Here is a 27,185-nt window from a genome sequence, read left to right on the forward strand (position 1 = left end):
ATGCAGATTGAGGAACCCCCAGAGACTCTATCGGTACAGGACGAGATGTTTGGGCGGCTGCGATCGCAAACCTCAATGGTATTCCCAGTAAATACGCATATACGAGCGATGATCCTGGAGGAATGGGAAGAGGCGGAGAAGAGACTCACGGTCCCTAGAGACTTTAAACTGCGCCTACCATTCGACCGAGAGGAGGTCAAGGTCTGGGAGGAAATCCCAAAAATAGATATCCCAGTTGCAAAGGTGTCTAAAAAGACAGTCATTCCCTTTGAGGACTCTTCCAATCTGAATGAGCCCATGGACCGGAAGGCAGACGGCCTCTTAAAGAGAGCCTGGGAACGTTTGGCCGCGGTCATACGGGCTAATATAGCAGCAGCGTCTGTAGTGCGTTCAATGCACCTGTGGATAGATGACTTAGAGGAGCACCTTACAGATAGAACCCCAAGGGAGGCTATTCTAAAATCCCTTCCCCTGTTAAAATTAGCCACCGGGTTTCTAGCTGATGCCTCAGCGGAGACCGTCAGATTTACGGCCAGGAATCAGTCCCTGACTAACGCGGCCAGGAGAGCCATCTGGCTAAAAAGCTGGTCGGGGGATATACAATCCAAAAATAAGCTCTGCTCAATCACATTTTTGGGAGGCAAGGTGTTCGGCCTGTGCTCGATGATATTTTCGAGAAAGCCTCTGACGAGAAAAAAGGTTTCCCAGAAGAGAAACGTAAAAAATATCAGCCCTTTCGTAGGCCCCGTTTTAACCAAAGAACGGACTACAGAGGGAAGGGGAAAACTGGAAGATGGAGCTACCCCAAAGGGGGAGAGAGCAGGGGCAGGAATAGGGACTTCATCTTCTCCGGGTCAAACTCCCGAAGGAAATTACGCCACCAGAGTAGGGGGGCGATTGCTCGGGTTCCTAGGAGAGTGGCAGCAAATTTCCAGCAGCCCCTGGGTGCTACAGGTGATCTCGCAGGGGTACAGGATAGAGTTCGACTCCCTCCCTCCAGGCCGATTTCTGATAACCAGCTCCCACCTCCATTCTGCCTCCCCCATGTGGCGGGACATTCAGGACCTCCTGACAACGGCTGCAGTCATCCCAGTACCCGCGCGAGAGGAAGGCAGAGGGCACTACTCGAGCCTTTTCTCAATAAAGAAGCCGTCAGGAGAATCCAGAACTATAATAAATCTCAAACCCCTAAACAGGTGGCTAAGATACAAAAGATTCAAGATGGAATCAATAAAATCTACAATTCCCCTCCTAGGGAAGGGGGTGGTAATGTGTACTCTAGATTTAAAGAGTGCATATTACCATGTCCCCATCCATCCAGACCATCAAAAGTATCTCAGGTTTGCAGTGAGGAAAGGGGGCAGGATCTACCATTATCAGTTCCGCTGCCTCCCCTTCGGTCTAGCATCAGCCCCAAGGGTCTTTACGAAGCTGATGGCAGAGGTAGTGGCCTACCTAAGAATCAGAAATATCACGGTGGTCCCTTACCTAGACGATTTCCTCATCATAGCAGATTCAGTGGCCCGGCTCAGGCTCGACTGTCAGTCTTTGATTTCCATGCTGCAGAGCTTGGGCTGGATTATAAACTGGCAAAAATCAGATCTAATGCCCAAGCCAAGAATAAAATTCCTGGGAGTAATATTAGACTCAGAAGAAAGAATGTCTTACCTTCCAGAGGGAAAACAGACCAGCATGAAGGAAAGGATTCGCCAGTTCGCAAGACAGCGGGTCTCTATCAGGGAGGCCATGAAAATTCTAGGCCTGATGACATCCTGTATTCCCTGCGTCAGGTGGAGCCAGTTCCACTCTCGAGATCTACAATGGGCAGTTCTATCTTCCTGGGACAGAAGACAAAGCTCGTTGGACAGAAAGATCCGATTGTCTCACCGGGTCAGAAATTCCCTTTTCTGGTGGACTGTTCCAAAGAATCTACGCACCGGTGTCTCATAGATCCAATTCCCGGAGGTCATAATTACCACAGACGCAAGCCAGCAGGGTTGGGGCGGACATGTCCAAGGAAGATACTACCAGTGACGATGGGGTCGAGAGGACAGCAAGGAGTCCTCCAACTTCAGGGAGCTTCATGCGGTATGGAAAGTATTATCGTCGGCCCAGTCACTGGTGAGAAACAGGCATGTCAAAGTACTATCAGACAATACCACGACAGTAGCTTTCCTCCGTCACCGAGGCGGTCCAAGACACCCAGGACTACAGCACCTAGCCGAACAGATCTTCAGATGGGCAGAAAAGAACACCATTTCGATCTCAGCAGTGCACCTAGAGGACGACAAAAACCAGGTGGCAGACTTTCTCAGCAGGAGAAGAGTAGTTGCAACGGAATGGGAGCTGAACAGCGAGGTATTCGACAGCCTATGCAGCCGGTGGGGAACGCCGGAGATAGACCTGTTCGCAGTCAAGCAGAACACAAAGCTCAGGAACTTCTACTCTCTGAACCCTCTAGGGAACTCGGCAGGAATCGACGCTCTGTCCCAATCATGGAGCAGGGGCCTGTTATACGCCTTCCCGCCTCTCGCTCTCATACCGCGGACTCGCAGGAAGATCAACGAAGACAAAGCCAGAGTCATACTAATAGTGCCATTCTGGCCAAAGAGGAGTTGGTTCCCCTTGCTCAGGAAGATGGCAGAAGAAGAACCCATTCTTCTTCCAGAAAGAAGGGACCTCCTCCGCCAGGGCCCGGTTTGGCACCAGAAGCCAGAGGCACTTCAATTGTCGGCCTGGATCCTGAGCGGCAGGTCTTAAGATCAAGAGGCCTATCAGACAACGTCATCTCTACCCTGCAGGCGAGTAGAAAATCGGTAACCGCCGCAATATACAACAAGATCTGGAAAAGATTCTGCAGCTTCTGTGGAGAGACGACAGTTGAGACTGACTGCCCCAATATCCCAAAGATTCTGGACTTCTTGCAGGCAGGGTTCAAAAAGGGTCTTAGACCCAGAACGCTAAGAGTACAGATCGCGGCCCTTAGTGTGTTCTATGACTGCTCCCTATCAGCACACCCCTGGGTAGCCCGTTTCTCCAGGGCGGTTCAGAGGCTGAAGCCCTTAATAAGGAAGTCGGTTCCCCCCTGGGACCTTAACCTAGTCCTCAATGCGCTATGTAAGCACCCATTCCAGCTAGTGGCAGACATAGGGATTGGTAATCTCTCGATCAGAACAGCATTTCTGGTAGCGATCACGTCAGCAAAGAGGCTAGGAGAACTTCAGGCCCTGTCTATCCAGGACCCGTATCTTCAGGTGTTTGACGATAGATTAATCTTAAGACTTGACCTGGCTTTCCTTCCAAAGGTGGTCTCAGATTCAAGCATGAATCAAGAGGTAGTACTCCCTTCATTCTGTCAGTTCCCTAAGAATAAAAAAGAGAGCGCCTACCATAGCCTAGACGTCAGGGAGTCGGTTCTCAGGTACCTAGACGCAACCAGACCTTGGAGAAAGGATAATAATCTCTTCATTCAGTACAGTGGTCCGAATAAAGGGAGGAAAGCAGCTAAATCCACAATCGCAAGATGGATTAAGTCCACAATTAGTCTAGCCTATAGCACACAGGGGCAGAATCCCCCAGGGAACCTTAAAGCCCACTCAACCAGGGCCATGGCCACGTCATGGGCAGAGAGGGGGGGAGCCTCGGCGGAACAAATCTGTAGGGCCGCATACTGGTCCAGTCTGAGTACCATCTCTAGACACTATAAATTAGATGTGGTATCCGCACAATTGGCATTTGGCAGAAAGGTACTCCATGCAGTAGTCCCACCCTAGGATCATTCTTCTTTGGTACTACTCCATCGTGCTGTCAGGTGGTGACCTGGAAAATGGTAATTAGACCTACCGGTAATTGTGTTTCCAGGAATCCATCCTGACAGCACTGTTAGTTCCCTCCCTAAGATATTCATCCATACTATTGTGATGTAACATGTGTATGTGGAAATTTGTTGAATAAAAACCTTCTTGCATCTATCCAGATGTGTTACTTTGAGAAATCACTGAAGGATGGCGAGGGGAGGGTCCTTTTGAGCTCTCGTGGTTTCCTGTCCCAATGTGGATAAGAAGGACGTCCTCCATCGTGCTGTCAGGATGGATTCCTGGAAACACAATTACCGGTAGGTCTAATTACCGTTTTTGTGCCCACAAAAATGATCGTTTAGTCCCCAATTTTTAATTTTCCCAAGCGTAACAGGAGAAATTGGACCCCAAAAGTTGTTGTCCAATTTGTCCTGAGTACGCTGGTACCCCATATGTGGGAAAAAACTGTTTAGGCACACGTCGGGGATCGGAAGGGAGTGACGTTTTGGAATGCAGACTTAGATGGAATGGTCTGCGGGCGTCATTTTCCATTTGCAGAGCCCCTGATGTGACTAAACAGTAAAAAGCAAAATAAAGGATGGAATCTCCAGCGCTGGACTTCAGTTAAAAATACATCATTTACTGTAAATTCTTAAAATCGAACAGAAAAAAGTGTGGATAAGGACATACAGGCAGATGGGGTCTCTGGTGGTCTCCAACCAACGCGTTTCGACCTAGAGGGTCTTACTCATGGTTCACACTAGACCAATACTGACGACTACAAATAGTACAAAAACTAGTAAATCACAGGTGTTGGACAAAAGAATTAATGAAAATAGGGAGTATCCCTACCAGTTAACTCTTGCAAACACTCAGCCTAATGTGGAGCTGAAACAAAAACTAGTCGGAAAAACAGGAAAAAAAAAAAAAAAAAAAAAAAAAAAAAAAACTAATAAAAAGATATCATAAGAATATAATAACAATCACAAAAATTATCAGAATAACCAGAATAGAATAGGACTAAGTAGAATGTAAATATACAGAAGAAAATATCAATCTAATTGCAATATTAAATCAAGTCGTTTGTTCAGACCTAATGGTACTCTTGTATTTAATTTAAAAATCCAAAAGGATTCACGATTTAATAATTTTCTCCTGAAATCACCTCCCCTAGTAGATCTATAGACTTTCTCTATTGCTATAATTTTGAGGCTATCAGTTTTACCTCCATGAACAGTTTTACAATGATAAGAAACTGCTGAAATATTATAATTGCTACTAGTAGCTTCTGACAAGTGTTTCCTAATTCTCTTTTTAAGAGGTCCTATTGTACAGCCTACATATTGTAGGTTACAAAAAACGCATTCAATAACATATATTACTCCTTCTGAATTACAATTTATGTGAGACTGAATAGGGTATGATATGCCAGTAACACTAGAAGTGAATCTGCTGGTTTTAACCACATAGTTGCAGACTTTACAGGGATGATGTCCACATTTGGAGAAGCCTTTATATGACAACCAAGTATTATTTTTAGTTCTCCTATTGCTGATAAAAAGACTGGGGGATAAGATATCGCTCAAAGCAGGAGCTTTCCTGGCTATGTATCGTATCTGGGTATTGTCCAGAATTTGACCAAGTTTATTATCATTGTGTAAAATAGGTAAATATTTTTTGACAATGTCCTTTATCTTATTGAATTGTGGACTGTACATGGTAGAAAAACTAACTATAGGACGGTCATGATTATTACAGGGGGCCCGTGTGCGATTCTTTTTCTTGTTAGCAGTAACTCCAGTGTGTACAAGGCTCAAAGGAGATTCATTCAGCAGGGTGTGTCTATCGATCCTGCTGACAATATTATCAGCTTTCCTTAGTATCCAATTAGCATATCCTCTGTCCTTAAGTCTAGAAAGGGTTTTGTTTGATTCTTTAGCAAATATTATAGGTGAACTACAATTTCTTTTTAACCTAATTAATTCTCCCACTGGAATGTTTTTAACCACGTGCTTGGGGTGACAAGAATAAGCTTGTAAAATTGAATTTGTATCTGTGGGTTTTCTGAAAGGAAAAACGCAGACCTTTTGGCTGTCAGGATTCACAGACAAAGTCACATCCAGATAATTAATAGAAAAATCCGACACTGTAAATGTAAATGAAAGATTAAAATCATTCATATTAATATAGCTAATGAAATCAGTAATCCCTGAGATGTCTCCCTTCCAAATCAAAATCAGGTCATCTATAAAGCGACCATATAGTTGTATATTTTGTGAAAAGGGATTATTGTTACATAAGATATATTTCTCTTCCCAAACAGCTACTGTAATATTAGCTAAAGCTGGGGAACATTTACCCCCCATACTTACTCCTTGTTTTTGTAAGAAAAAAATTCCATCAAATGAAAAATAATTATGTGAGAGAAGAAAGGAAACTGCATCCACAATGAAGGATTGAATTTCTATCACATATGTGCTATATTTGTCCAAAAAGAATGTGAGACTAGAGATGATCACATTGTGTGGTATGGACGGGTATAAACCCACCACATCACAAGTAATCCATGAATATTCTGGTGACCAATGATAATCATCCAGGGCAGAGATTAACATTTTGGTGTCTCTGATATATCCTGGAAGATCAATGACCAAAGGTTGTAGGTAATGATCAACCCACTCTGCCAATTTCTCTGAAAAAGACCCTATCCCCGAAATTATAGTTCTAAAGGGGGGGGGAACAAATCCTTGTGGATTTTAGGAAACGCATGATAAATGGGAATCACAGGGTTCTTGATATTAACATAATCATAAATTTTCTGTGTTATGGCCCCTGTGACTAAACCATCGTTTAATAATTTTGACAAATCCACAAATTGTTGTGGACGCTTGTAAACACTAATTCTATGGACATGGATTTGGACAGAAATAGGCAGCATATCTTTGCAGCCATTTTTGACTCTACAGACTATGTTACTAATGTGAGCAGTGGGGTCTCTCAGGTAGAGTCTTTAGAAAACCTTTTTAATAAACTGGAAAATCGGAAAAATAAGGAAACCAGATTATGGTGGGACATGACCTCTCTAAAATCTTATCTGACGAAAAAACTTATCCCTAGGGGATTGAGACTGAATAAAAGACCTACCTTCATCTACTCAGACACTTTCAGATTAGAGTGGGAGCAGATTCTTACACATAGTTCTTTCAAATTAATGGAGTTGATTATTAAATATGAGGAACTGGAGATGACTTGTGTTAAAGAAGAGATCACTAAGATGCAGACTTCTCTGAACAAACACAATAATGTGAAAGACTTTGATAAATTTAATTCAAGAATGGAAAAAAATCTTTCCAAACTGGAAGAATATATTGCAGATATAAAACGCAGTAAATTCACAAGAGACAAACGCGACTTTGAATTGAACCAGGTCTATTCCTGGAAGAAAAGCCGTCCTTTTCAAGAAGGTAAAAAACGATACCAGCATGGTTTTTCAGGCTTTCACCATAGAGATCGCAGGGTCAGCTTCACCAGGTCTCATGATTCAACAGTGTCTTCCAGTTCTAATCTGAATACGTCAGAAGAGTTCTTAGATGCTTCCTTCAACACTAATCATTCTGAGGATATCCGTAATGATGGAATTATCGTAAGGAGATCAAAAAACGACGGAGAAGAGCGGGGAGGAAACATAAAAAGAAACTACCACTTCAGAAACAGGAGGAGATATCAACATGCCCTGTAATAAATCTTTCAAGCTATATCCTATCAGAAGCTCATATGACTCTCTTGAGCAAAGGCTTGGGATTTAGTCCAGTCAACAAATTTGATATTTATCAGACTCTTCTAGATGTGAATAAGTTTGCCAGAAATTTAACTTTGAAATGTCATTTTGACTACCAGTCCACCTCTTCAGAGACCTTGTCACTGTCTGGATCTACAAATATTCCTGAGTTAATTTTTCCCTATGGAAATTTTTCTTTTAAAGATCTTATAGGCTATTCCACTCTTAGAGACTTACAATCACATTCCTTACCAAAAAATAGGACTTTAAATGATCTCTTTATAATGCCCAATCCAGGGTTTATCCAGTTCAGTCCAGACCTGCTATTCTAGATATATTCCAAGAACTAATAGAGAAAGATTTAGTGGAGCTTGATAAAATAACAGAAATGACATATGACAATTTAACAGCACAAGAGAGAGCAGCTATGAAAGAGTTAAAAGATAATGCTGACATTCTGGTGAGACAGGCAGATAAAGGGGGTGGAGTAGTCGTGCTTAATGCTGGCCTGTATTATTCAGAAAATCTGCGCATTTTGAATGATTCTGCTACCTATTCCAAGATTTCTAGTGATCCCACGTCTAAATTTCAGTGTGATTTGTCAAAATTATTAAACGATGGTTTAGTCACAGGGGCCATAACACAGAAAATTTATGATTATGTTAATATCAAGAACCCTGTGATTCCCATTTATCATGCGTTTCCTAAAATCCACAAGGATTTGTTCCCCCCCCCCTTTAGAACTATAATTTCGGGGATAGGGTCTTTTTCAGAGAAATTGGCAGAGTGGGTTGATCATTACCTACAACCTTTGGTCATTGATCTTCCAGGATATATCAGAGACACCAAAATGTTAATCTCTGCCCTGGATGATTATCATTGGTCACCAGAATATTCATGGATTACTTGTGATGTGGTGGGTTTATACCCGTCCATACCACACAATGTGATCATCTCTAGTCTCACATTCTTTTTGGACAAATATAGCACATATGTGATAGAAATTCAATCCTTCATTGTGGATGCAGTTTCCTTTCTTCTCTCACATAATTATTTTTCATTTGATGGAATTTTTTTCTTACAAAAACAAGGAGTAAGTATGGGGGGTAAATGTTCCCCAGCTTTAGCTAATATTACAGTAGCTGTTTGGGAAGAGAAATATATCTTATGTAACAATAATCCCTTTTCACAAAATATACAACTATATGGTCGCTTTATAGATGACCTGATTTTGATTTGGAAGGGAGACATCTCAGGGATTACTGATTTCATTAGCTATATTAATATGAATGATTTTAATCTTTCATTTACATTTACAGTGTCGGATTTTTCTATTAATTATCTGGATGTGACTTTGTCTGTGAATCCTGACAGCCAAAAGGTCTGCGTTTTTCCTTTCAGAAAACCCACAGATACAAATTCAATTTTACAAGCTTATTCTTGTCACCCCAAGCACGTGGTTAAAAACATTCCAGTGGGAGAATTAATTAGGTTAAAAAGAAATTGTAGTTCACCTATAATATTTGCTAAAGAATCAAACAAAACCCTCTCTAGACTTAAGGACAGAGGATATGCTAATTGGATACTAAGGAAAGCTGATAATATTGTCAGCAGGATCGATAGACACACCCTGCTGAATGAATCTCCTTTGAGCCTTGTACACACTGGAATTACTGCTAACAAGAAAAAGAATCGCACACGGGCCCCCTGTAATAATCATGACCGTCCTATAGTTAGTTTTTCTACCATGTACAGTCCACAATTCAATAAGATAACGGACATTGTCAAAAAATATTTACCTATTTTACACAATGATAATAAACTTGGTCAAATTCTGGACAATACCCAGATACGATACATAGCCAGGAAAGCTCCTGCTTTGAGCGATATCTTATCCCCCAGTCTTTTTATCAGTAATAGGAGAACTAAAAATAATACTTGGTTGTCATATAAAGGCTTTTCCAAATGTGGACATCATCCCTGTAAAGTCTGCAACTATGTGGTTAAAACCAGCAGATTTACTTCTAGTGTTACTGGCATATCATACCCTATTCAGTCTCACATAAATTGTAATTCAGAAGGAGTAGTATATGTTATTGAATGCGTTTTTTGTAACCTACAATATGTAGGCTGCACAATAGGACCTCTTAAAAAGAGAATTAGGAAACACTTGTCAGAAGCTACTAGTAGCAATTATAATATTTCAGCAGTTTCTTATCATTGTAAAACTGTTCATGGAGGTAAAACTGATAGCCTCAAAATTATAGCAATAGAGAAAGTCTATAGATCTACTAGGGGAGGTGATTTCAGGAGAAAATTATTAAATCGTGAATAGTGTTGAGCATTCCGATACCGCAAGTATCGGGTATCGGCCGATACTTGCTGTATCGGAATTCCGATACCGACTTCCGATATTTTTTCAATATCGGAATTCGGCATCGGAATCGGAAGTTCAGTTGATTGACGGCCTGACGTCATCATGATGCGCGGTGTGTGCGCATCATGATGCGCCGTCATTTCGGGCCTTCCGGGGGTCTCTGCCGGCCTGCCGGGGGGCTGTGCCGGCCTGCCGGGGGGCTGTGTGGACTGCCCGGGGTCTGTACCGGCCTGCCGGGGGGCTGTGCCGGCCTGCCGGTGGTCTGTGCACCCTGTGGGGGTCTGTACCGGCCTGCCGGGGGGCTGTGCCGGCCTGCCGGGGGGCTGTGCTGATGTCCGGGGGTCTGTGCAAGCATCGTCCGATGGGACTACAAGTCCCATCGGGCGATGCCTGCTACCATGACAGTGATTGACACATTAGCCAATGATGGGACAGTAGTAGTCCCATCATCCGGCTAATGTGTTAAATGTTAAAAAAAAAAAAAAAAAAAAAAAAAATACTACATGCATGCTACATACATACTACATGCATGCTACATATATACTACATACATACTACATACATGCTACATACATACTGCATGCTACATACATACTACATACATACTACATACATACTACATATATACTACATACATGCTACATACATACTGCATGCTACATACATACTACATACATACATACTACATACATACTACATACATGCTACATACTGCATGCTACATACATACTACATACATACTACATGCTACATACATACTACATATATACTACATACATACTACATACATGCTACATACATGCTGCATGCTACATACATACTACATGCATACTACATATATACTACATACATACTACATACATGCTGCATGCTACATATATACTACATGCTACATACATACTACATGCATGCTACATACATACTACATATATACTACATGCATGCTACATACATACTACATACTACATATATACTACATACATACTACATATATACTACATACATACTGCATGCTACATACATGCTACATACATACTACATACATACTACATACATACTACATGCATGCTACATGCATGCTACATGCATGCTACATACATACTACATGCATGCTACATACATACCACATACATACTACATGCTACATACATACCACATATATACTACATACATACAATACATTCATACAATACATACATAGACATACAGTACATATAACATAGAGTAACATACTTACCAATACTTGTCACATTGTTCCCCGAAGCCATTGTCTATTCCGGGATAAATATTAACATAACAAACCACAAAAATACTCACCCACGATCCGAAGCAGTCCACGAGTGTGTCCCACGACGATCTTGGGTAGAGAACTGCAGCATCAGATGATGCTGCCGTTCTCTACGGGCTGCAGGAATCCAATGACGGAAGGTAGGTATCCTTCCGCACTGTATTCCTCCGCCACTTAAAAAAAAAAAAGTCCCTAGTCTCACTTTATGCCATTGCTGTGTGGGAATTTCCCACACAGCAATGGCATAAAGTGAGACTAGGGACTTTTTTTTTTTTAAGTGGCGGAGGAATACAGTGCGGAAGGATACCTACCTTCCGTCATTGGATTCCTGCAGCCCGTAGAGAACGGCAGCATCATCTGATGCTGCAGTTCTCTACCCAAGATCGTCGTGGGACACACTCGTGGACTGCTTCGGATCGTGGGTGAGTATTTTTGTGGTTTGTTATGTTAATATTTATCCCGGAATAGACAATGGCTTCGGGGAACAATGTGACAAGTATTGGTAAGTATGTTACTCTATGTTATATGTACTGTATGTCTATGTATGTATTGTATGAATGTATTGTATGTATGTAGTATATATGTGGTATGTATGTAGCATGTAGTATGTATGTGGTATGTATGTAGCATGCATGTAGCATGCATGTAGCATGCATGTAGTATGTATGTAGTATGTATGTAGTATGTATGTAGTATATATGTAGTATGTAGTATGAATGTAGTATATATGTAGTATGTATGTAGCATGTAGTATGTAGCATGCATGTAGTATATATGTAGTATGTATGTAGTATGTATGTAGCATGCATGTAGTATATATGTAGTATGTAGCATGTAGTATGTATGTAGCATGCATGTAGTATGTAGCATGTAGTATGTATGTAGCATGTAGTATGTATGTGGTATGTATGTAGCATGCATGTAGTATGTATGTAGCATGCATGTAGTATGTATGTAGTATGTATGTAGTATGTATGTAGTATATATGTAGTATGAATGTAGTATATATGTAGTATGTATGTAGCATGTAGTATGTAGCATGCATGTAGTATATATGTAGTATGTATGTAGTATGTATGTAGCATGCATGTAGTATATATGTAGTATGTAGCATGTAGTATGTATGTAGCATGCATGTAGTATGTAGCATGTAGTATGTATGTAGCATGCATGTAGTATATATGTAGTATGTATGTAGTATGTATGTAGCATGCATGTAGTATGTATGTAGCATGTAGTATGTAGCATGCATGTAGTATATATGTAGTATGTAGCATGTAGTATGTAGCATGCATGTAGTATATATGTGTTATGTATGTAGCATGTAGCATGCATGTAGTATGTATGTAGTATATATGTGGTATGTATGTAGCATGCAGTATGTATGTAGCATGCATGTAGTATATATGTAGTATGTATGTTGCATGTAGTATTTATGTAGTATGAATGTAGCATGTATGTAGTATGTAGTATGAATGTAGCATGTATGTAGTATGCATGTTGTATGTATGTAGCATGTAATTTTTTTTTTTTTTTTTTACATTTAACACATTAGCCGGATGATGGGACTACTACTGTCCCATCATTGGCTAATGTGTCAATCACTGTCATGGTAGCAGGCATCGCCCGATGGGACTTGTAGTCCCATCGGACGATGCCTGCACAGACCCCCGGAGCCTGCACAGACCACCGGCAGGCCGGCACAGCCCCCCGGCAGGCCGGCACAGCCCCCCGGAGCCTGCACAGCCCCCCGGCAGGCCGGCACAGCCCCCCGGCAGGCCGGCACAGCCCCCCGGAGCCTGCACAGCCCCCCGGCAGGCCGGCACAGACCACCGGAGCCTGCACAGACCCCCTGGCAGGCCGGCACAGCCCCCCGAAAGGCCCGTACAGACCCCAGAGAGGCTGTACAAGGGCAGGAAAGGGTTTTTCTTATTCCGATACCGGAAGTCCCATAGACTTGAATGGGACTTCCGGTATCGGAATCGGCGATACCGATACTTTTTTTAAAGATCGGCCGATACCATCCGATACGATACTTTGAAGTATCGGACGGTATCGCTCAACTCTAATCGTGAATCCTTTTGGATTTTTAAATTAAATACAAGAGTACCATTAGGTCTGAACAAACGACTTGATTTAATATTGCAATTAGATTGATATTTTCTTCTGTATATTTACATTCTACTTAGTCCTATTCTATTCTGGTTATTCTGATAATTTTTGTGATTGTTATTATATTCTTATGATATCTTTTTATTAGTTTTTTTTTTTTTTTTTTTTTTTTCCTGTTTTTCCGACTAGTTTTTGTTTCAGCTCCACATTAGGCTGAGTGTTTGCAAGAGTTAACTGGTAGGGATACTCCCTATTTTCATTAATTCTTTTGTCCAACACCTGTGATTTACTAGTTTTTGTACTATTTGTAGTCGTCAGTATTGGTCTAGTGTGAACCATGAGTAAGACCCTCTAGGTCGAAACGCGTTGGTTGGAGACCACCAGAGACCCCATCTGCCTGTATGTCCTTATCCACACTTTTTTCTGTTCGATTTTAAGAATTTACAATAAATGATGTATTTTTAACTGAAGTCCAGCGCTGGAGATTCCATCCTTTATTTTGCTTCAGTCAACACCCCTGATCAAGGTGACTCCGTGCGCAGGAGCATTATGGATCGCAACCGAGACTGGTGAGCTGACCTCCCTTCATTTTCCCTATCCTTCTATAATTAAACAGTAAAAAAAAACCACAAGTGACACTTTTTTGGAAACTAGACCCCCAAGGAACTTATCTAGATGTGCACCAACTAATCTAATGTTTCCGGTAAAGTAATTTAGTAGTTCATTGAGGTGTGGTACTTTTTGAAGCAATCCTTCATACACAGGCCAGGTTTTTCGGGGCAGGTGACGCATTGATAAATGGTGTCCTTGCGTATTCCGTTTTTGTAACACACTCAGCACCTTTTTTGCGATTTACCTCTTTTTCCAGTTTGCGGGACCTCCCCCGGGAAATGCTGACCTGGTACAATACGAGCACCTTCAGTTCCAGAAGTACTGGGGCCCTCTCCTTCCAGAGTGCCCAACATCAGGGCCTTAACCACTACCTCCTGGAACTCAAGGTACGACGTATCACTGGGGCATGCACATTGTGACAATAGGAATGCGTTGAGCATTGCCAATTGGACGATGTGCACGGCCAGCTTTTTGTACCACGGCTTGGCCTTTCTCAAAGCATTGTACGGTTGGAGGAGTTGATCGGAGCGATCAACGCCCCCCATGTTTTTATTGTACCCCAGCACACATTCAGGTTTGCGGACCTGTGTAGAGGTACCCCGTACAGTGCTGAGGGCGCTGCCATCACTGTGTATGGTGGTCAAGAGATGGACATCCCTCTTGTCCTTGTACTTGACCACCAGCAGGTGGTCGCTACATTGGGCCCTGCTCTCACCTTTTCGGAGCATCTGCCCAAGTAGTGTCTTCGGGAGGCCTCTCTGATTTTTGCGGACAGTACCGCAAACTGCGGTACCTCACGCAAAGAGGGCTTTGTAGAGTGGGACACTGGTATAAAAGTTATCAGTGTAGAGGTGATAACCTTTATCCAGCAGTGGGTGCACCAAATCCCACACAATTTTCCCACTCATTCCCAGGTCAGGAGGACACTCAGGGGGTTCAATCCTGGTGTCCTTTCCTTTGTACACTCTAAACCTTTGGGTGTACCCTGAGGTACTCTCACACAGCTTATAGAGTTTGATTCCGTACCTGGCCCTCTTACTGGGCAGGTATTGACGGAATCTGAGCCTGCCCTTAAAATGGACCAAGGACTCATCCACGCAGATGTTCCTTTGGGGCACGTACACTTCAGCAAACTTTTTGTTGAAGTGTTCGATGACAGGCCGAACTTTGAACAGACGGTCAAAGTTGGGGTCATCTCGTGCGGGACACTGTGCATTATCGTTATAATGCAGAAACTTGTGGATGGCCTGAAAACGCATCCGGACCATGACCATTCGGAACACTGGAGTGTTGTATAAAATATCAACAGTCCAATATTTCTGAATTTCAGGCTTCTTCAGGATACCCATGTGGAGGACCCGGCCCCAAAACTGCGTCATTTTAACTGCATCCAGGAGGGGGTATGGGGGGATGAAGATAGATTGGGGGGGTGAAGATAGATTGGGCAGGGGATAAGGGATCAATTAACACTTACAGTTGTAGTTTTCTTTCTTCTTTCTTCTGCAGGGATTGTGATGCTACAAGCTGTGGCACCACAATACCCAGCACAGGAGCTCTTGCTGCATCCAACCTCTCTGCAGGAATCCTCAGCTAGAGTGAGGACCCCTGCAGACAGGTCGGACAGGTCAGAGGCAGGTCAGGGGCAGGTCACAGCGGTCACGTCGCTGCTGTGACCTGTCATTGGTGGGATCGAATGATTACATCGATCCCACCAATCCCTGCTCTGCCTGGTGACCATGGTAACTGCCTAGGATTGGAGCTCACAGCTCCGTTCCTAGGCAGGTCATGGCCAGGTCATCAGCAGGGCACAGAGCGGTTACAGCGTGACCGCAGCTGTGCCCTGTGGCTAATCGATCGCGCCAACCACTTCCTGCAGGCCCTGCTCGGCCTTTCCTAGTCTCTGGCCTAGGATCGGTGCTATTACAGCACCGATCCGGGCTGGTTCCGGCAGGGCACAGCGGCGCTATTGCATCGCTGTGCGCTGCGATTGGCGCGATCGATTAGATCGGCGATCGCGCCACTCTGGGTGCTTTTCTCCGGTGCCTGGTGTTTCCAGGCACCGGTCCTAGGATTGAGTACATCGGTACTCGATCCTAGCCTAGGTTCCTGTTTCAGCCAATCTGATTGGCTGAAACAAAGAGAATCGCTGTGATTGGCTGTTCTGAATTGAACAGCCAATCACAGGGGCAGGCCAGGGTGGAGACTGCCCGGGATGCTGAGGCCATCTATCCTGAGGTTAGATGGCGTCTGCATTTTAATGCGATCACCGCGACTTAAGTCGCGATGTCGCATTAAAGGGCATGACGTAATATTCCGTCCATGGTACTTAGGGCCCAGGCCACATGGACGGAATATTACGTCCAATGAAGGAAAGGGGTTAATAACAGTATGAGGCTACTTTCACACTTGCGTTTTTTTGCTGCGCGTTTTTTTGCCCACACAAATGCATGGAAAAACGCACCATGCGTTGTGTGCGTTTTTTCGCGGGTTTTGGTGCGTTTTTTTAAAAAAAACGCATGCGTTTTTTTGCTCATACCTGCGCATTGCAATGCGCACGTATGCGCACCTATAGTCTACAATGGGTGTTTTGCTGTAAAAAAACGCATTGCGTGCGCATGCGTTTTTTGGGGGCAAGTCAGACGCACAAAAAATGCAACAGGATGCATTTTGTGCACCTGAGCGCACACTACAAAAAAATGCATGCGCATACAAACGCGTACAAACGCATGTGTATGCGCACTTAAGCGCACCCAATGTAAAATATAGGGAAAAAAAAAAGCACAAGTGTGAAACCAGCCTGAGTTACTCAACGGGAGTAACCCCTTTTCTTTGTTTCCTTTTTTTCTTTCAACACAACATTTTAAAACAGAACAGGAATACTCTCCCTTCCTTTAACGTTAGCACTTTCTCCCCTGCATCCCTGCTAGTTCAGGAGAAAACAATAAACAACAAAACATGAAAACATTTTCCTTCTCTGGAACACGAAACTGTCCTCTAGGACTGCACAACGGTGCATCGAATTCCCGGTAGTCGGGGCCATCTCCTGATAGCCGGTGTTATGCCGATAGTAGGGGGCTCCACAGTCGTGGAGCTCCCGGGTGCTGGGAGTGTCTTTGGGGGTCCCTTTTTTTACAGGGGCTTGTGGCCTTCGGGTTCGACGATCACGGCTACCGCATAATAGCCGCGGGGACAGTACTCTTTATAGTATGACACCAAGTCCCCCTCCCGCAAAGCCCGGCCGTGACGGATGGAAGTCACGTTAAGATATACCTTTTGGCCGGTTGCGATGTCTCGAATGAACCCGTATCCCTTCTCCAGGTTGGTATACACGAGCCGCCCGGTGGATCGGGAAGCCGCCATGCCCACCTCCTTTTTCGTGGAGCAGGCTCCAGATTTCCCACTCTCAAGCCTTCTTCTCTATGACCTCTGCAACCCATATGGCGGGTCCGTGGTAGGCCGTGGAGTCCGGTGGGTGGGACGCGGCTGGGTTCGAGAGCGGGGCAGAGACGGCCACAGATTACGGTGGCCCAGCATCTGCTGGTGCCGGGTGGCAGGCAGGGGCAGCCGTGGGTCACGGTGGATAGGCCACAGAGCCCAACAAGTGGGCCGCAGCCAGCTCCGGGAGTGAAGTGGACGCGGCCGCGGGGCAGGCCGCAACCGGAGTCGCAGACGGAGCCGGAGTGGCGGCAGGCTTCGGTGGATAGGCCACCAACTCTCGGTGGAACGTGGCAGGGATGGCCACAGGTGGGTTCCGGGGACACGGGCAGAGGCGTCGCTCGGCCCAGCAGAGGCCGCAGAGCCCTCTCTCACCTTCCCCGTCGCCGTGGCCTCCGGCAGGCCACCCCGCAGCTCCTCCTGCAGCCTCCGATCTTCACCCCGCCATCCGGCAGGGCTAGCCTCCAGGCTCGTCGGTCCCGCGGGGAGGCTCCCAGGCGATGTCTTCGGCGGCTGCTCCAGCAGGGCCCGCAGTTGCTCCTCTTCAACCGATGTCTGGGGTGCTGTCAGTGGCTCCCAGGGGCAGGTCTCCCGACGAGATTTGACGCCACCGCCACTCCAGGCGTCCAAGACCGCGGCAGCTGCAACGTCGCATCTCGTCCGGTGTACAGCAGTCGAATGGCGCCAAACAGCCGCAGCCGGTCTTCCAACCTGGGCCACTCCCGCTCTTGGGTGGGGCGGTGGTCGGCTTCTCTACCCATCTTCCTGGGTCCAGCATGAGGGGGCAGATTTGATGTTACCCCAGATTGTCCAGTACAGCTGCAAACACCTGCGCCTCTTCCTGATACTGGAATATCACAGCCATTTTGTCCGGTTTTTGTACCGCCCCGGTTCTGACGACAGGCAATGATCCGGAACGAAATCTCAAATTTGTAATCCACAGGTGAGCAATTCAAGTCCTTTTAGGTATTTCTGCCACAGGTCTGCCGCTGAAGGTAGAGTATTGGCAGCGGCGATCCTGCCGACTACGCCAAATGTTGTAATGGCCTGGATTGGGGGGTGGTCCACTGCTTACCGTGACCAGATGACACAGACACCAGACGGAGGCAGATTTTGGTTGCAACAGGTCCGAGTTTATTGGCCGTCCTGATGAATGTAGCCATACACCGCAGCTCCTTTACAGCTCTCTGTATTCAGGCCCGGGTACCTTCACCTTCTGTCGTAGTGACGTTCCTCGCAGATCTTTCGCTGGGGCTGCCCTAGGCCTATCTACCGCCAGCGCTTCACCAGTCCGAAGTCGTCGTCCAATCTGTACCCCTGGGGCCTTGTCTGTCCTGCGGTTCTTTGTGTCAGGGCCACCCTCCTGACTGTCTCTTCCTGTCAGTCCCCTGGTCGAGCTCTCCACCATCGTCAGTCCTCCATACTGAGTCTTCTCCTCCTGAGCTCCTCCCGGGACTAGCCTAGCCTGGAACCCTGTCCTGTCCTATTTATCCCCTTCCTCAGGAATTTCCCTCCTGGGTTCTTATCTCCCCGCCCTCATGACTAAGTGGTTTCTAAAGCCCTAAGCTGCTGTCCAGTCCTGAACTACGCTCCCCCTGCCATCTTGTGGTCAAATCTAGGTATTGCACTCCTTTTCTATCTTCCCCAGCTGTTTCCCTTCTGTAATTGCCAATATCCGTCTATAGTGTACAAACCGTCCCTTCTTCCTTCAGTCAAGTCTGTCTGTCAAGTCACCTTCCCCACACTCCCTACAAGACCAGGTCCAGTCTTTCTGGCCAAACTTCCCTTTTATGATCAACAGTAAATGTGCAGTGAGGCCAAGTGTGAATTTCTGTCCAATAACAGCAGAGTTTCCCTTTATCCTGACTTTTCAATTTGTTTTAAAACCAACTAACTTCAAGGAGGATTGTGATAATCTACGGGACAAACATTCCACCTGTGCCATGATAGATCTCTAAGCTGTGCGTGGCTGAGGGCTGTAATATACATTTATTCCCGCCTGCAGGAGATGTGTTGGCTCCAGCCCTGGTTTCATGGATTCACTGCACATCATAAATTCCATTATGTTTTCCATCCTACAGAATTCAGATTACTGCACAATCTTTCCTCAAATGAGGAGAACTAATAGTTTCTCTACTCTTTTGGTCAGGACTCACAGTAGCTCAAATAGTTCACCAGAAATGAATGCAACTCTGGTTTAGTGTTCTCCCCTCATATTTACTGTACATTGTTGTTGGGGATGTAAAATAAGTTTTTACTCTGTCTTTTTCTGCCTCTTCATTCTGTATGATAGTTTGTGGTGGCATCGGCTTGTCTCACTTATGTAAGTCTGTAACTCCCTGATAGTCTTAACAAAAATCTCTCCATCGCCTCTTCCAAATGCCTAAGGGCTAAAGTTAAAGGGAACCTGTCAGCAGGATTGTGCTCAGTAACCTACAGACACTGTCAGGTCAGCGCCGTTATACTGATTACAATGATACCTGGTGATGAAATCCGTCTTGTGGTTGTTTAATCTTTATTTGTAGTTTTCAGTTAATGAGATTCTTGTGTTCTGGGGCGGGGCTGTGGGTGGGGCTGTGGGCGGGGCTTTTGTGGTGCTCTGATTATATATTCATTTCTATTGGCTTATGACAGGTCGCTGATCCCTCACTGACCTGCCCCCATTATTACATAATGCATATAATAGCATTGATATTATTGTTGATAATGCCTATAATATTGTGACTATTGTGAGGCTTAGAAAAAAAATTACATCCAGCAAAATGTCACCAGCGATGACGGCGCCTGCACAGTAGCATCTATCTCATATCAGGTGCTTCTGTGGTGTCAGATGGCAAGAAGAATAGTCAGGTAGCTGGGTCAGGAAGTACAGAATACAGAATCAGAAGACACAAGAGTAGTCAGTAAACGGGCCACGGTTACAACAGGTAATAAATACACAAGCCGCAAGCTGAGCACAGAGGACTGAACCAGAGGAGAACAGCGCTGTATCTGGCAGATTCCGGCCATGTGCTTTGCGCTTTAGTAGGGTGTGGTACTTTCCAATTGGCTGAAGTAGGGATCAGATTACTCCAGCTGGACAGCAGGAACAGATCCCAGATGAGATTGGACTCACCATATGCAGAAGCCCTAATACAGTTGTGGCCAAAAGTATTGACACCCCTGCAATTCTGTCAGATAATACTCAGTTTCTTCCTGAAAATTATTGCAAACACAAATTCTTTGGTATTATTATCTTCATTTAATTTGTCTTAAATGAAAAAACACAAAAGAGAATGAAGCAAAAAGCAAAACATTGATCATTTCACACAAAGCTCCAAAAATGGGCCAGACAAAAGTATTGGCACCCTCAGACTTATACTTGGCTGCACAACCTTTAGCCAAAATAACTGCGACCAACCGCTTCTGGTAACCATCAATGAGATTCTTACAAAGCTCTGCTGGAATTTTAGACCATTCTTCTTTGGCAAACTGCTCCAGGTCCCTGATATTTGAAGGGTGCCTTCTCCAAACTGCCATTTTTATATCTCTCCATAGGTGTTCTATGGGATTCAGGTCTGGACTCATTGCTGGCCACCTTAGAAGTCTCCAGTGCTTTCTCTCAAACCATTTTCTAGCGCTTTTTGAAGTGTGTTTTGGGTCATTGTCCTGCTGAAAGACCCATGACCTCTGAGGGAGACCCAGCTTTCTCACACTGGGCCCTACATTATGCTGCAAAATTTGTTGGTAGTCTTCAGACTACATAATGCCATGCACACGGTCAAGCAGTCCAGTGCCAGAGGCAGCAAAGCAACCCCAAAACATCAGGGAACCTCCGCCATGTTTGACTGTAGGGACCGTGTTCTTTTCTTTGAATGCCTCTTTTTTTCTCCTGTAAATTCTATGTTGATGCCTTTGCTCAAAAAGCTCTACTTTTGTCTCATCTGACCAGAGAACATTCTTCCAAAACGTTTTAGGCTTTTTCAGGTAAGTTTTGGCAAACTCCAGCCTGGCTTTTTCATGTCTCGGGGTAAGAAGTGGGGTCTTCCTGGGTCTCGTCTCCTACCATACAGTCCCTTTTCATTCAGACGCCGATAGATAGAACGGGTTGACACTGTTGTACCCTCGGACTGCAGGGCAGCTTGAACTTGTTTGGATGTTAGTCGAGGTTCTTTATCCAACAACCGCACAATCTTGCGTTGAAATCTCTTGTCAATTTTTCTTTTCCGTCCACATCTAGGGAGGTTAGCCACAGTGCCATGGGTTTTAAACGTCTTGATGACACTGCACACGGTAGACACAGGAACATTCAGGTCTTTGGAGATGGTCTTGTAGCCTTGAGATTGCTCATGCTTCTTCACAATTTGGTTTCTCAAGTCCTCAGACAGTTCTTTGGTCTTCTTTCTTTTCTCCATGCTCAATGTGGTACACACAAGGTCACAGGACAGAGGTTGAGTCAACTTTAATCCATGTCAACTGGCTGCAAGTGTGATTTAGTTATTGCCAACGCCTGTTAGGTGCCACAGGTAAGTTACAGGTGCTGTTAATTACACAAATTAGAGAAGCATCACATGATTTTCCGAACAGTGCCAATACTTTTGTCCACGCTCTTTTTTATGTTTGGTGTGGAATTATATCCAATTTGGCTTTAGGACAATTATTTTTGTGTTTTTTCATTTAAGACAAATTAAATTAAGATAATAATACCAAAGAATTTGTGTTTGCAATCATTTTCAGGAAGAAACTGAGTATTATCTGACAGAATTGCAGGGGTGTCAATACTTTTGGCCACAACTGTATAACTAAATGACAGAAAACCAGAATAGTCGAAATCCCCATAAAGTGATTACATTTTATAAATTAATTCACTGAGGGTTATAATCCTTAGGAGGACTGAATATTGTGACTCCACAGCCTCTTTCCAGAAATTAACACGCAGTGGATGTTGGAGAGTGAAAATTACACATTTGTCATTTTATTACCCAGCACATAGTGCCCAGATTATGCTCCAGGAGACACACACCGCAAATTAAGTGGATTCTTCTCACTATAATATTGCTAAATACAGGGATTCTAAGGCTGGGTTCACACGTGGCGGAACTCTCGCGGAAATTACCGCGAGAGTTCCGGAATTCCAATCCGCGGGAAAATCGCATTTTAAATTCCCGCGGAAAAACTAGCATTTTGCAAGCGTAATTAGCTTGCAAAATGCTAGCGTTTTCCAAGCGATCTGTAGCATTGCTTGGAGAACTGATTGACAGGTTGGTCACACTTGTCAAACATAGTGTTTGACAAGTGTGACCAACTTTTTGCTACTGAGGCCGCCTATGCGGCTTCAGTAGTAAAAGATAAAATTTAAAAAATATTTAAAAAAATTAAAAATGGTGTTATTCTTACCTTCCGACGTCCCGCGCAGCCTTGCCGCCTCTCTCCACGCTCCCATTCCCAGTAATCCTTTGCGAAAATGCCCGTGATGACGTACGTTCTCGCGGGATCGCGACGTCTCGCAGTCTTCGCGATGATGTCGCGCGAATGACCGCGAGACTTCGCGATCCCACGAGAACGGACGCCATCATGGGCATTTTCGCAAAGGCTTACTGGGAACGGGAGCGTGGAGAGAGACGGGAAGGCAGCGTGGGATGTCGGAAGGTGAGAATAACAATATTTTTTATTTTAAGTTCTATTTTTTACAGGGATATGGTATCCAAAGCCCGGAGGACAGTCTCCTCTCCTCCGGACCATGGGTACCATCCGCAATTGTTCTGCTTACTTTTCGCATGGTGTGCACAGCCACATGCGGAAAGTAAGCAGAACAATGCATTCCTATGGGTGCGTGATCGCCGCGATTCCGCAAAATTAATGAGCATGCTGCGTTTTTTACCGCAAAGTGATTCTGCCGCGGTAAAAACCGCAGCATTAGCACAGCATTGCGGAATCCCATAGGAATGCATGTGATGCTTATTTTTCTTGTTTTCGCAGCAAAATCACGCGGTTAAAACCGCCACGGAAACGCGAAAAAAACGCCACGTGTGAACGCAGCCTAAATGTTGTTTGCGCACACTGCAAGACTCAGAAGTGAGAGCGGATTTTGCTGGACTGGTTTATGGAAACCTTGTTGCTTTTCAAAAGCCTTTGAGCCACTAATAGTGTGGGAACCTCTGTTTTTCCACTGACAGATGATGGACCTGAGTGGGGACTTGTTTTTTGTGAGATGAGAATTGTTATTATTTTTGCCTTCATAACGTTGATTGGTTTCTTTTTATTGGATATTTGGGAGGCAGAATGAACAAACAGTTGAACACCAGACACTATTGGTTCATCCAACAAGGTTTTCTATTAGACTGTGAACTGTCATTGTCTTGGTAAACAAGTAAAGTTTTTTACATAGCTTGCCATTTTTATGGACAGTTTAAATAGAAATGTTCAAAAATATAAAACTCAAGGATATTTTATTAAAAAATAATTATTTTTTATCTTAGCAGATAAGAGGGACAGGAGATCAGAGGGACAGCTGACATCTTCAAATTTTAAATCTGATGATCTTGAGATCCTACAAGATACAACTGAAGTGATTGCTATTACTCCAGATATACCATCATCCATTCACAGCAAAGATCTGTCATCTGATCCTATGAAACAAGTCCCATCTTCTGATTCATTACCGACTACTAAGGAAAATCAAAGTCACAAAAGAGGCATTAAAAAACAAACTGCTCCTAAAGCAAAGAAGTCATTTTCATGTTCAGAATGTGGGAAATATTTTATCCAGAAATGTAATCTTGTTATACACCAAAGAACTCACTCGGGGGAGAAGCCTTTTTCCTGTTCAGAATGTGGGAAATGTTTTAAATGGAAATCGTTTCTTGTTAGGCACCAGAGAACTCACACAGGGGAAAAGCCTTTTTCCTGTTCAGAATGTGGGAAATGTTTTAACCGGAAATCAGTTCTTGATAGCCACCAGAGAACTCATACAGAGGAGAAATCTTTTTCATGTCCAGAATGTGAGAAATGTTTTGCACAAAAATCACATTTTGTTAACCACCAGAGAACTCACACAGGGGAGAAGCCTTTTTCATGTTCAGAATGCGGGAAAGGTTTTATCCAGAAAGGAAATCTTGTTAAACACCAAAGAACTCACACAGGTGAAATCTTGAAGCCTTTTTCATGTTTAAAATGTGGGAAATATTTTAAACAGAAATCAGACCTTGTTATTCACCAGAGAATTCACACAGGAACAAAACCTTTTTCATGTTCAGAATGTGATAAATGTTTTGCACAGAAATCAAATTTTGTTACCCACCAGAGAACTCACACAGGGGAGAAGCCTTTTTCCTGTTCAGAATGTGGGAAATGTTTTAACCGGAAATTGATTCTGGTTAAGCACCAAAGAACCCACACAGCGAAGAAGCCTTTTTCCTGTTCAGAATGTGGGAAATGTTTCAAATGTAAATCGTTTCTTGTTAAGCACCAGAGAACTCACACAGGGGAGAAGCCTTTTTCCTGTTCAGAATGTGGGAAATGTTTTAACCGGAAATCGGTTCTTGACAGCCACCAGAGAACTCACACAGAGAAATCTTTTTCATGTACAGAATGTCAGAAATGTTTTGCACATAAATCACATTTTGTTAACCATCAGAGAGTTCACACAGGGGAGAAGCCTTTTTCCTGTTCAGAATGTGGGAAATGTTTTACCCGGAAATCAGTTCGTGATAGACACCAGAGAACCCACACTGGGGAGAAACCTTTTTCCTGTTCAGAATGTGGGAAATGTTTTAACCGGAAATCGGTTCTTGATAGCCACCAAAGAACCCACACAGGGGAGAAGCCTTTTTCATGTTCAAAATGTGGGAAATGTTTTAAATGGAAAAAAAATCTTGATAGGCACCAGAGATCCCACACAGGTGAGAAGCTTTTTTCTTGTTCAAAATGTGGGAAATATTTTAACCGGAAGGCGCTTCTTGATCACCATCAGAGCAGTCACACAGAGGAGAAGCCTTTTTCATTTTTTTAATGTGGGAAATATTTTACCTTGAAATAAACTGTTAATAAACATCAGAGACATCACATAGGGGAGAAGTCTTTTTTATGTTCATAATGTTGGAATCGTTTTAACCAAAATTGGATTTTCTTGAAAAGGTTGTCTCTTGTGATTCCTCATGTTTGCTGACAAAAGGATAAAACTAAACTTTATTAACTCAAAATATAAAACTATACCCATAATTCACCCCCTGAAGGTCAGTCAGAAGATGACTAATAGAAAAAACATGTACCCCACGTTTCAATAGATAGGGTGATTATATAGCAATTTGGCTATGGACATTCTTAATGATGTTGATACTTATAGGAAAGTAGCAAATTACCCTACTAGTGTTTGTAAAAATGTATTGGAATCTTTAGTAATGGAGGAAGAAAATTTAGGGGTAATTAATAAAAAACTAAAACTTTTTTGAATATTTTCCTGTCACCCTGGTGTTTTACAGTCTCCCGAAAATGCACAAACAAATTTTTCCCCCTCCATTATGTCCAATTATATCGAGTATAGGATCACTTAACAAAAAGTTTAAGTGTTTGGATTGACAGACATCTACAAACCCTAGTTTCCCGCACACCTGGCTATTTAAAGAATAGTACTTCAGTGTTAAATCAACTAAAAACTTTTGAATGGTCAGAGTGTAATTGTTTTGTGTCTTGTGACATAATGAATTTATCCTCATGTATTCCTCATGAACAGGCTATAACAGCAATTACATACCATCTAAATAAGTATAGCTCCTACAGTGATTCACTGAAGGAATTTATTATTAGAGGCACAGCATATCTTGTAAAGTATAATTTCTTTATGTTTAATTCTGAATTCTATTTTCAAGTAACTGGAGCCCCGATGGGATCGCGATTCTCACCATCCCTAGCAATTTTGTTTGTTGCTTGTTGGGAGGAGTTTTTTATTTTTTCAGAATCAAATGTTTTTGCAGGCTGCATTGAGTGGTACGGCCGCTATGTGGACGATCTCCTACTCACATGGAGGGGTGATGTGGCGACCGTGCCACTCTTTGTGCAATATCTTAAGAAAAACTCCATCAATTTGTGGTTTACTTTTTCGTTTTCAAACAATAAAATGGATTTTTTGGATCTGACCCTTTTAGGTGATTGTGATAGGAAGTGCATACATAGCACTATTTTCCGTAAACCAGTCAGTGGTAACACTTTATTAAGAGCTGATAGTTGTCACCTGTAAAATATCAGGATTTCAATAATAAAAAATATGGATGCAGAGTCTAGCTAGCCAGCTCTGTTTAGTGGGTGAGTGCGTTATTCTGAGGACTTTGGCTCATACATCTGCTCCCTGCTTGTCAGAACTATAGGGCATTTGTCAGAACTGTCAATATGTGGCTATTTGGAGGTTGTAAATGTTTCCAAAGGTCAAAGGCCATAAGCTTAAGTTTTTCAAGCGTAATGCATGAATACCTAATATGCATATTCCATAAGATACTAGCGTTCTAATATGGTAGAAGCTACGAACATAGCGGCAGATAACCATATGTGGTTATGAGACAGGAAAAATAGACACTAATGCAAGTCTATGGGTCAAAATAGTATAAAAGCCGACCTAACTCCTGTACAGGGAGATCTCCCATATCTGGAGAATCTCCAACACGGACCACATCATGCCTCAAGACCATACGTAAGAACAATGAATGCTTGTTTTCTCTTCTTTTAATCTAATACTTATTTCTGTGTGCTATGAACTCACTTTTCTTCATTTTTGTAATCACTTTTTGAATGAACATTAAACAAGATTTAATTTTA

General features: G+C 43.5%; 1 protein-coding gene across 1 annotated transcript; it reads left to right on the plus strand.

Annotated features, from left to right (window-relative positions):
* On the plus strand, positions 1–27,185 carry LOC141063340 (uncharacterized). Its single transcript, XM_073557387.1, has 2 exons — positions 1–640; positions 23,861–27,185. Exons 1-2 carry the CDS (start codon positions 1–3, stop codon positions 25,387–25,389), a joined length of 2,169 nt encoding a protein of 722 aa, XP_073413488.1. The 3' UTR covers positions 25,390–27,185.

This window comes from Dendrobates tinctorius, unplaced genomic scaffold (genome assembly GCF_039654945.1).
Source record: "Dendrobates tinctorius isolate UK_male_01 unplaced genomic scaffold, ASM3965494v1 ptg000249l, whole genome shotgun sequence".
Classification (NCBI taxonomy): Eukaryota; Metazoa; Chordata; class Amphibia; order Anura; family Dendrobatidae; genus Dendrobates; species Dendrobates tinctorius.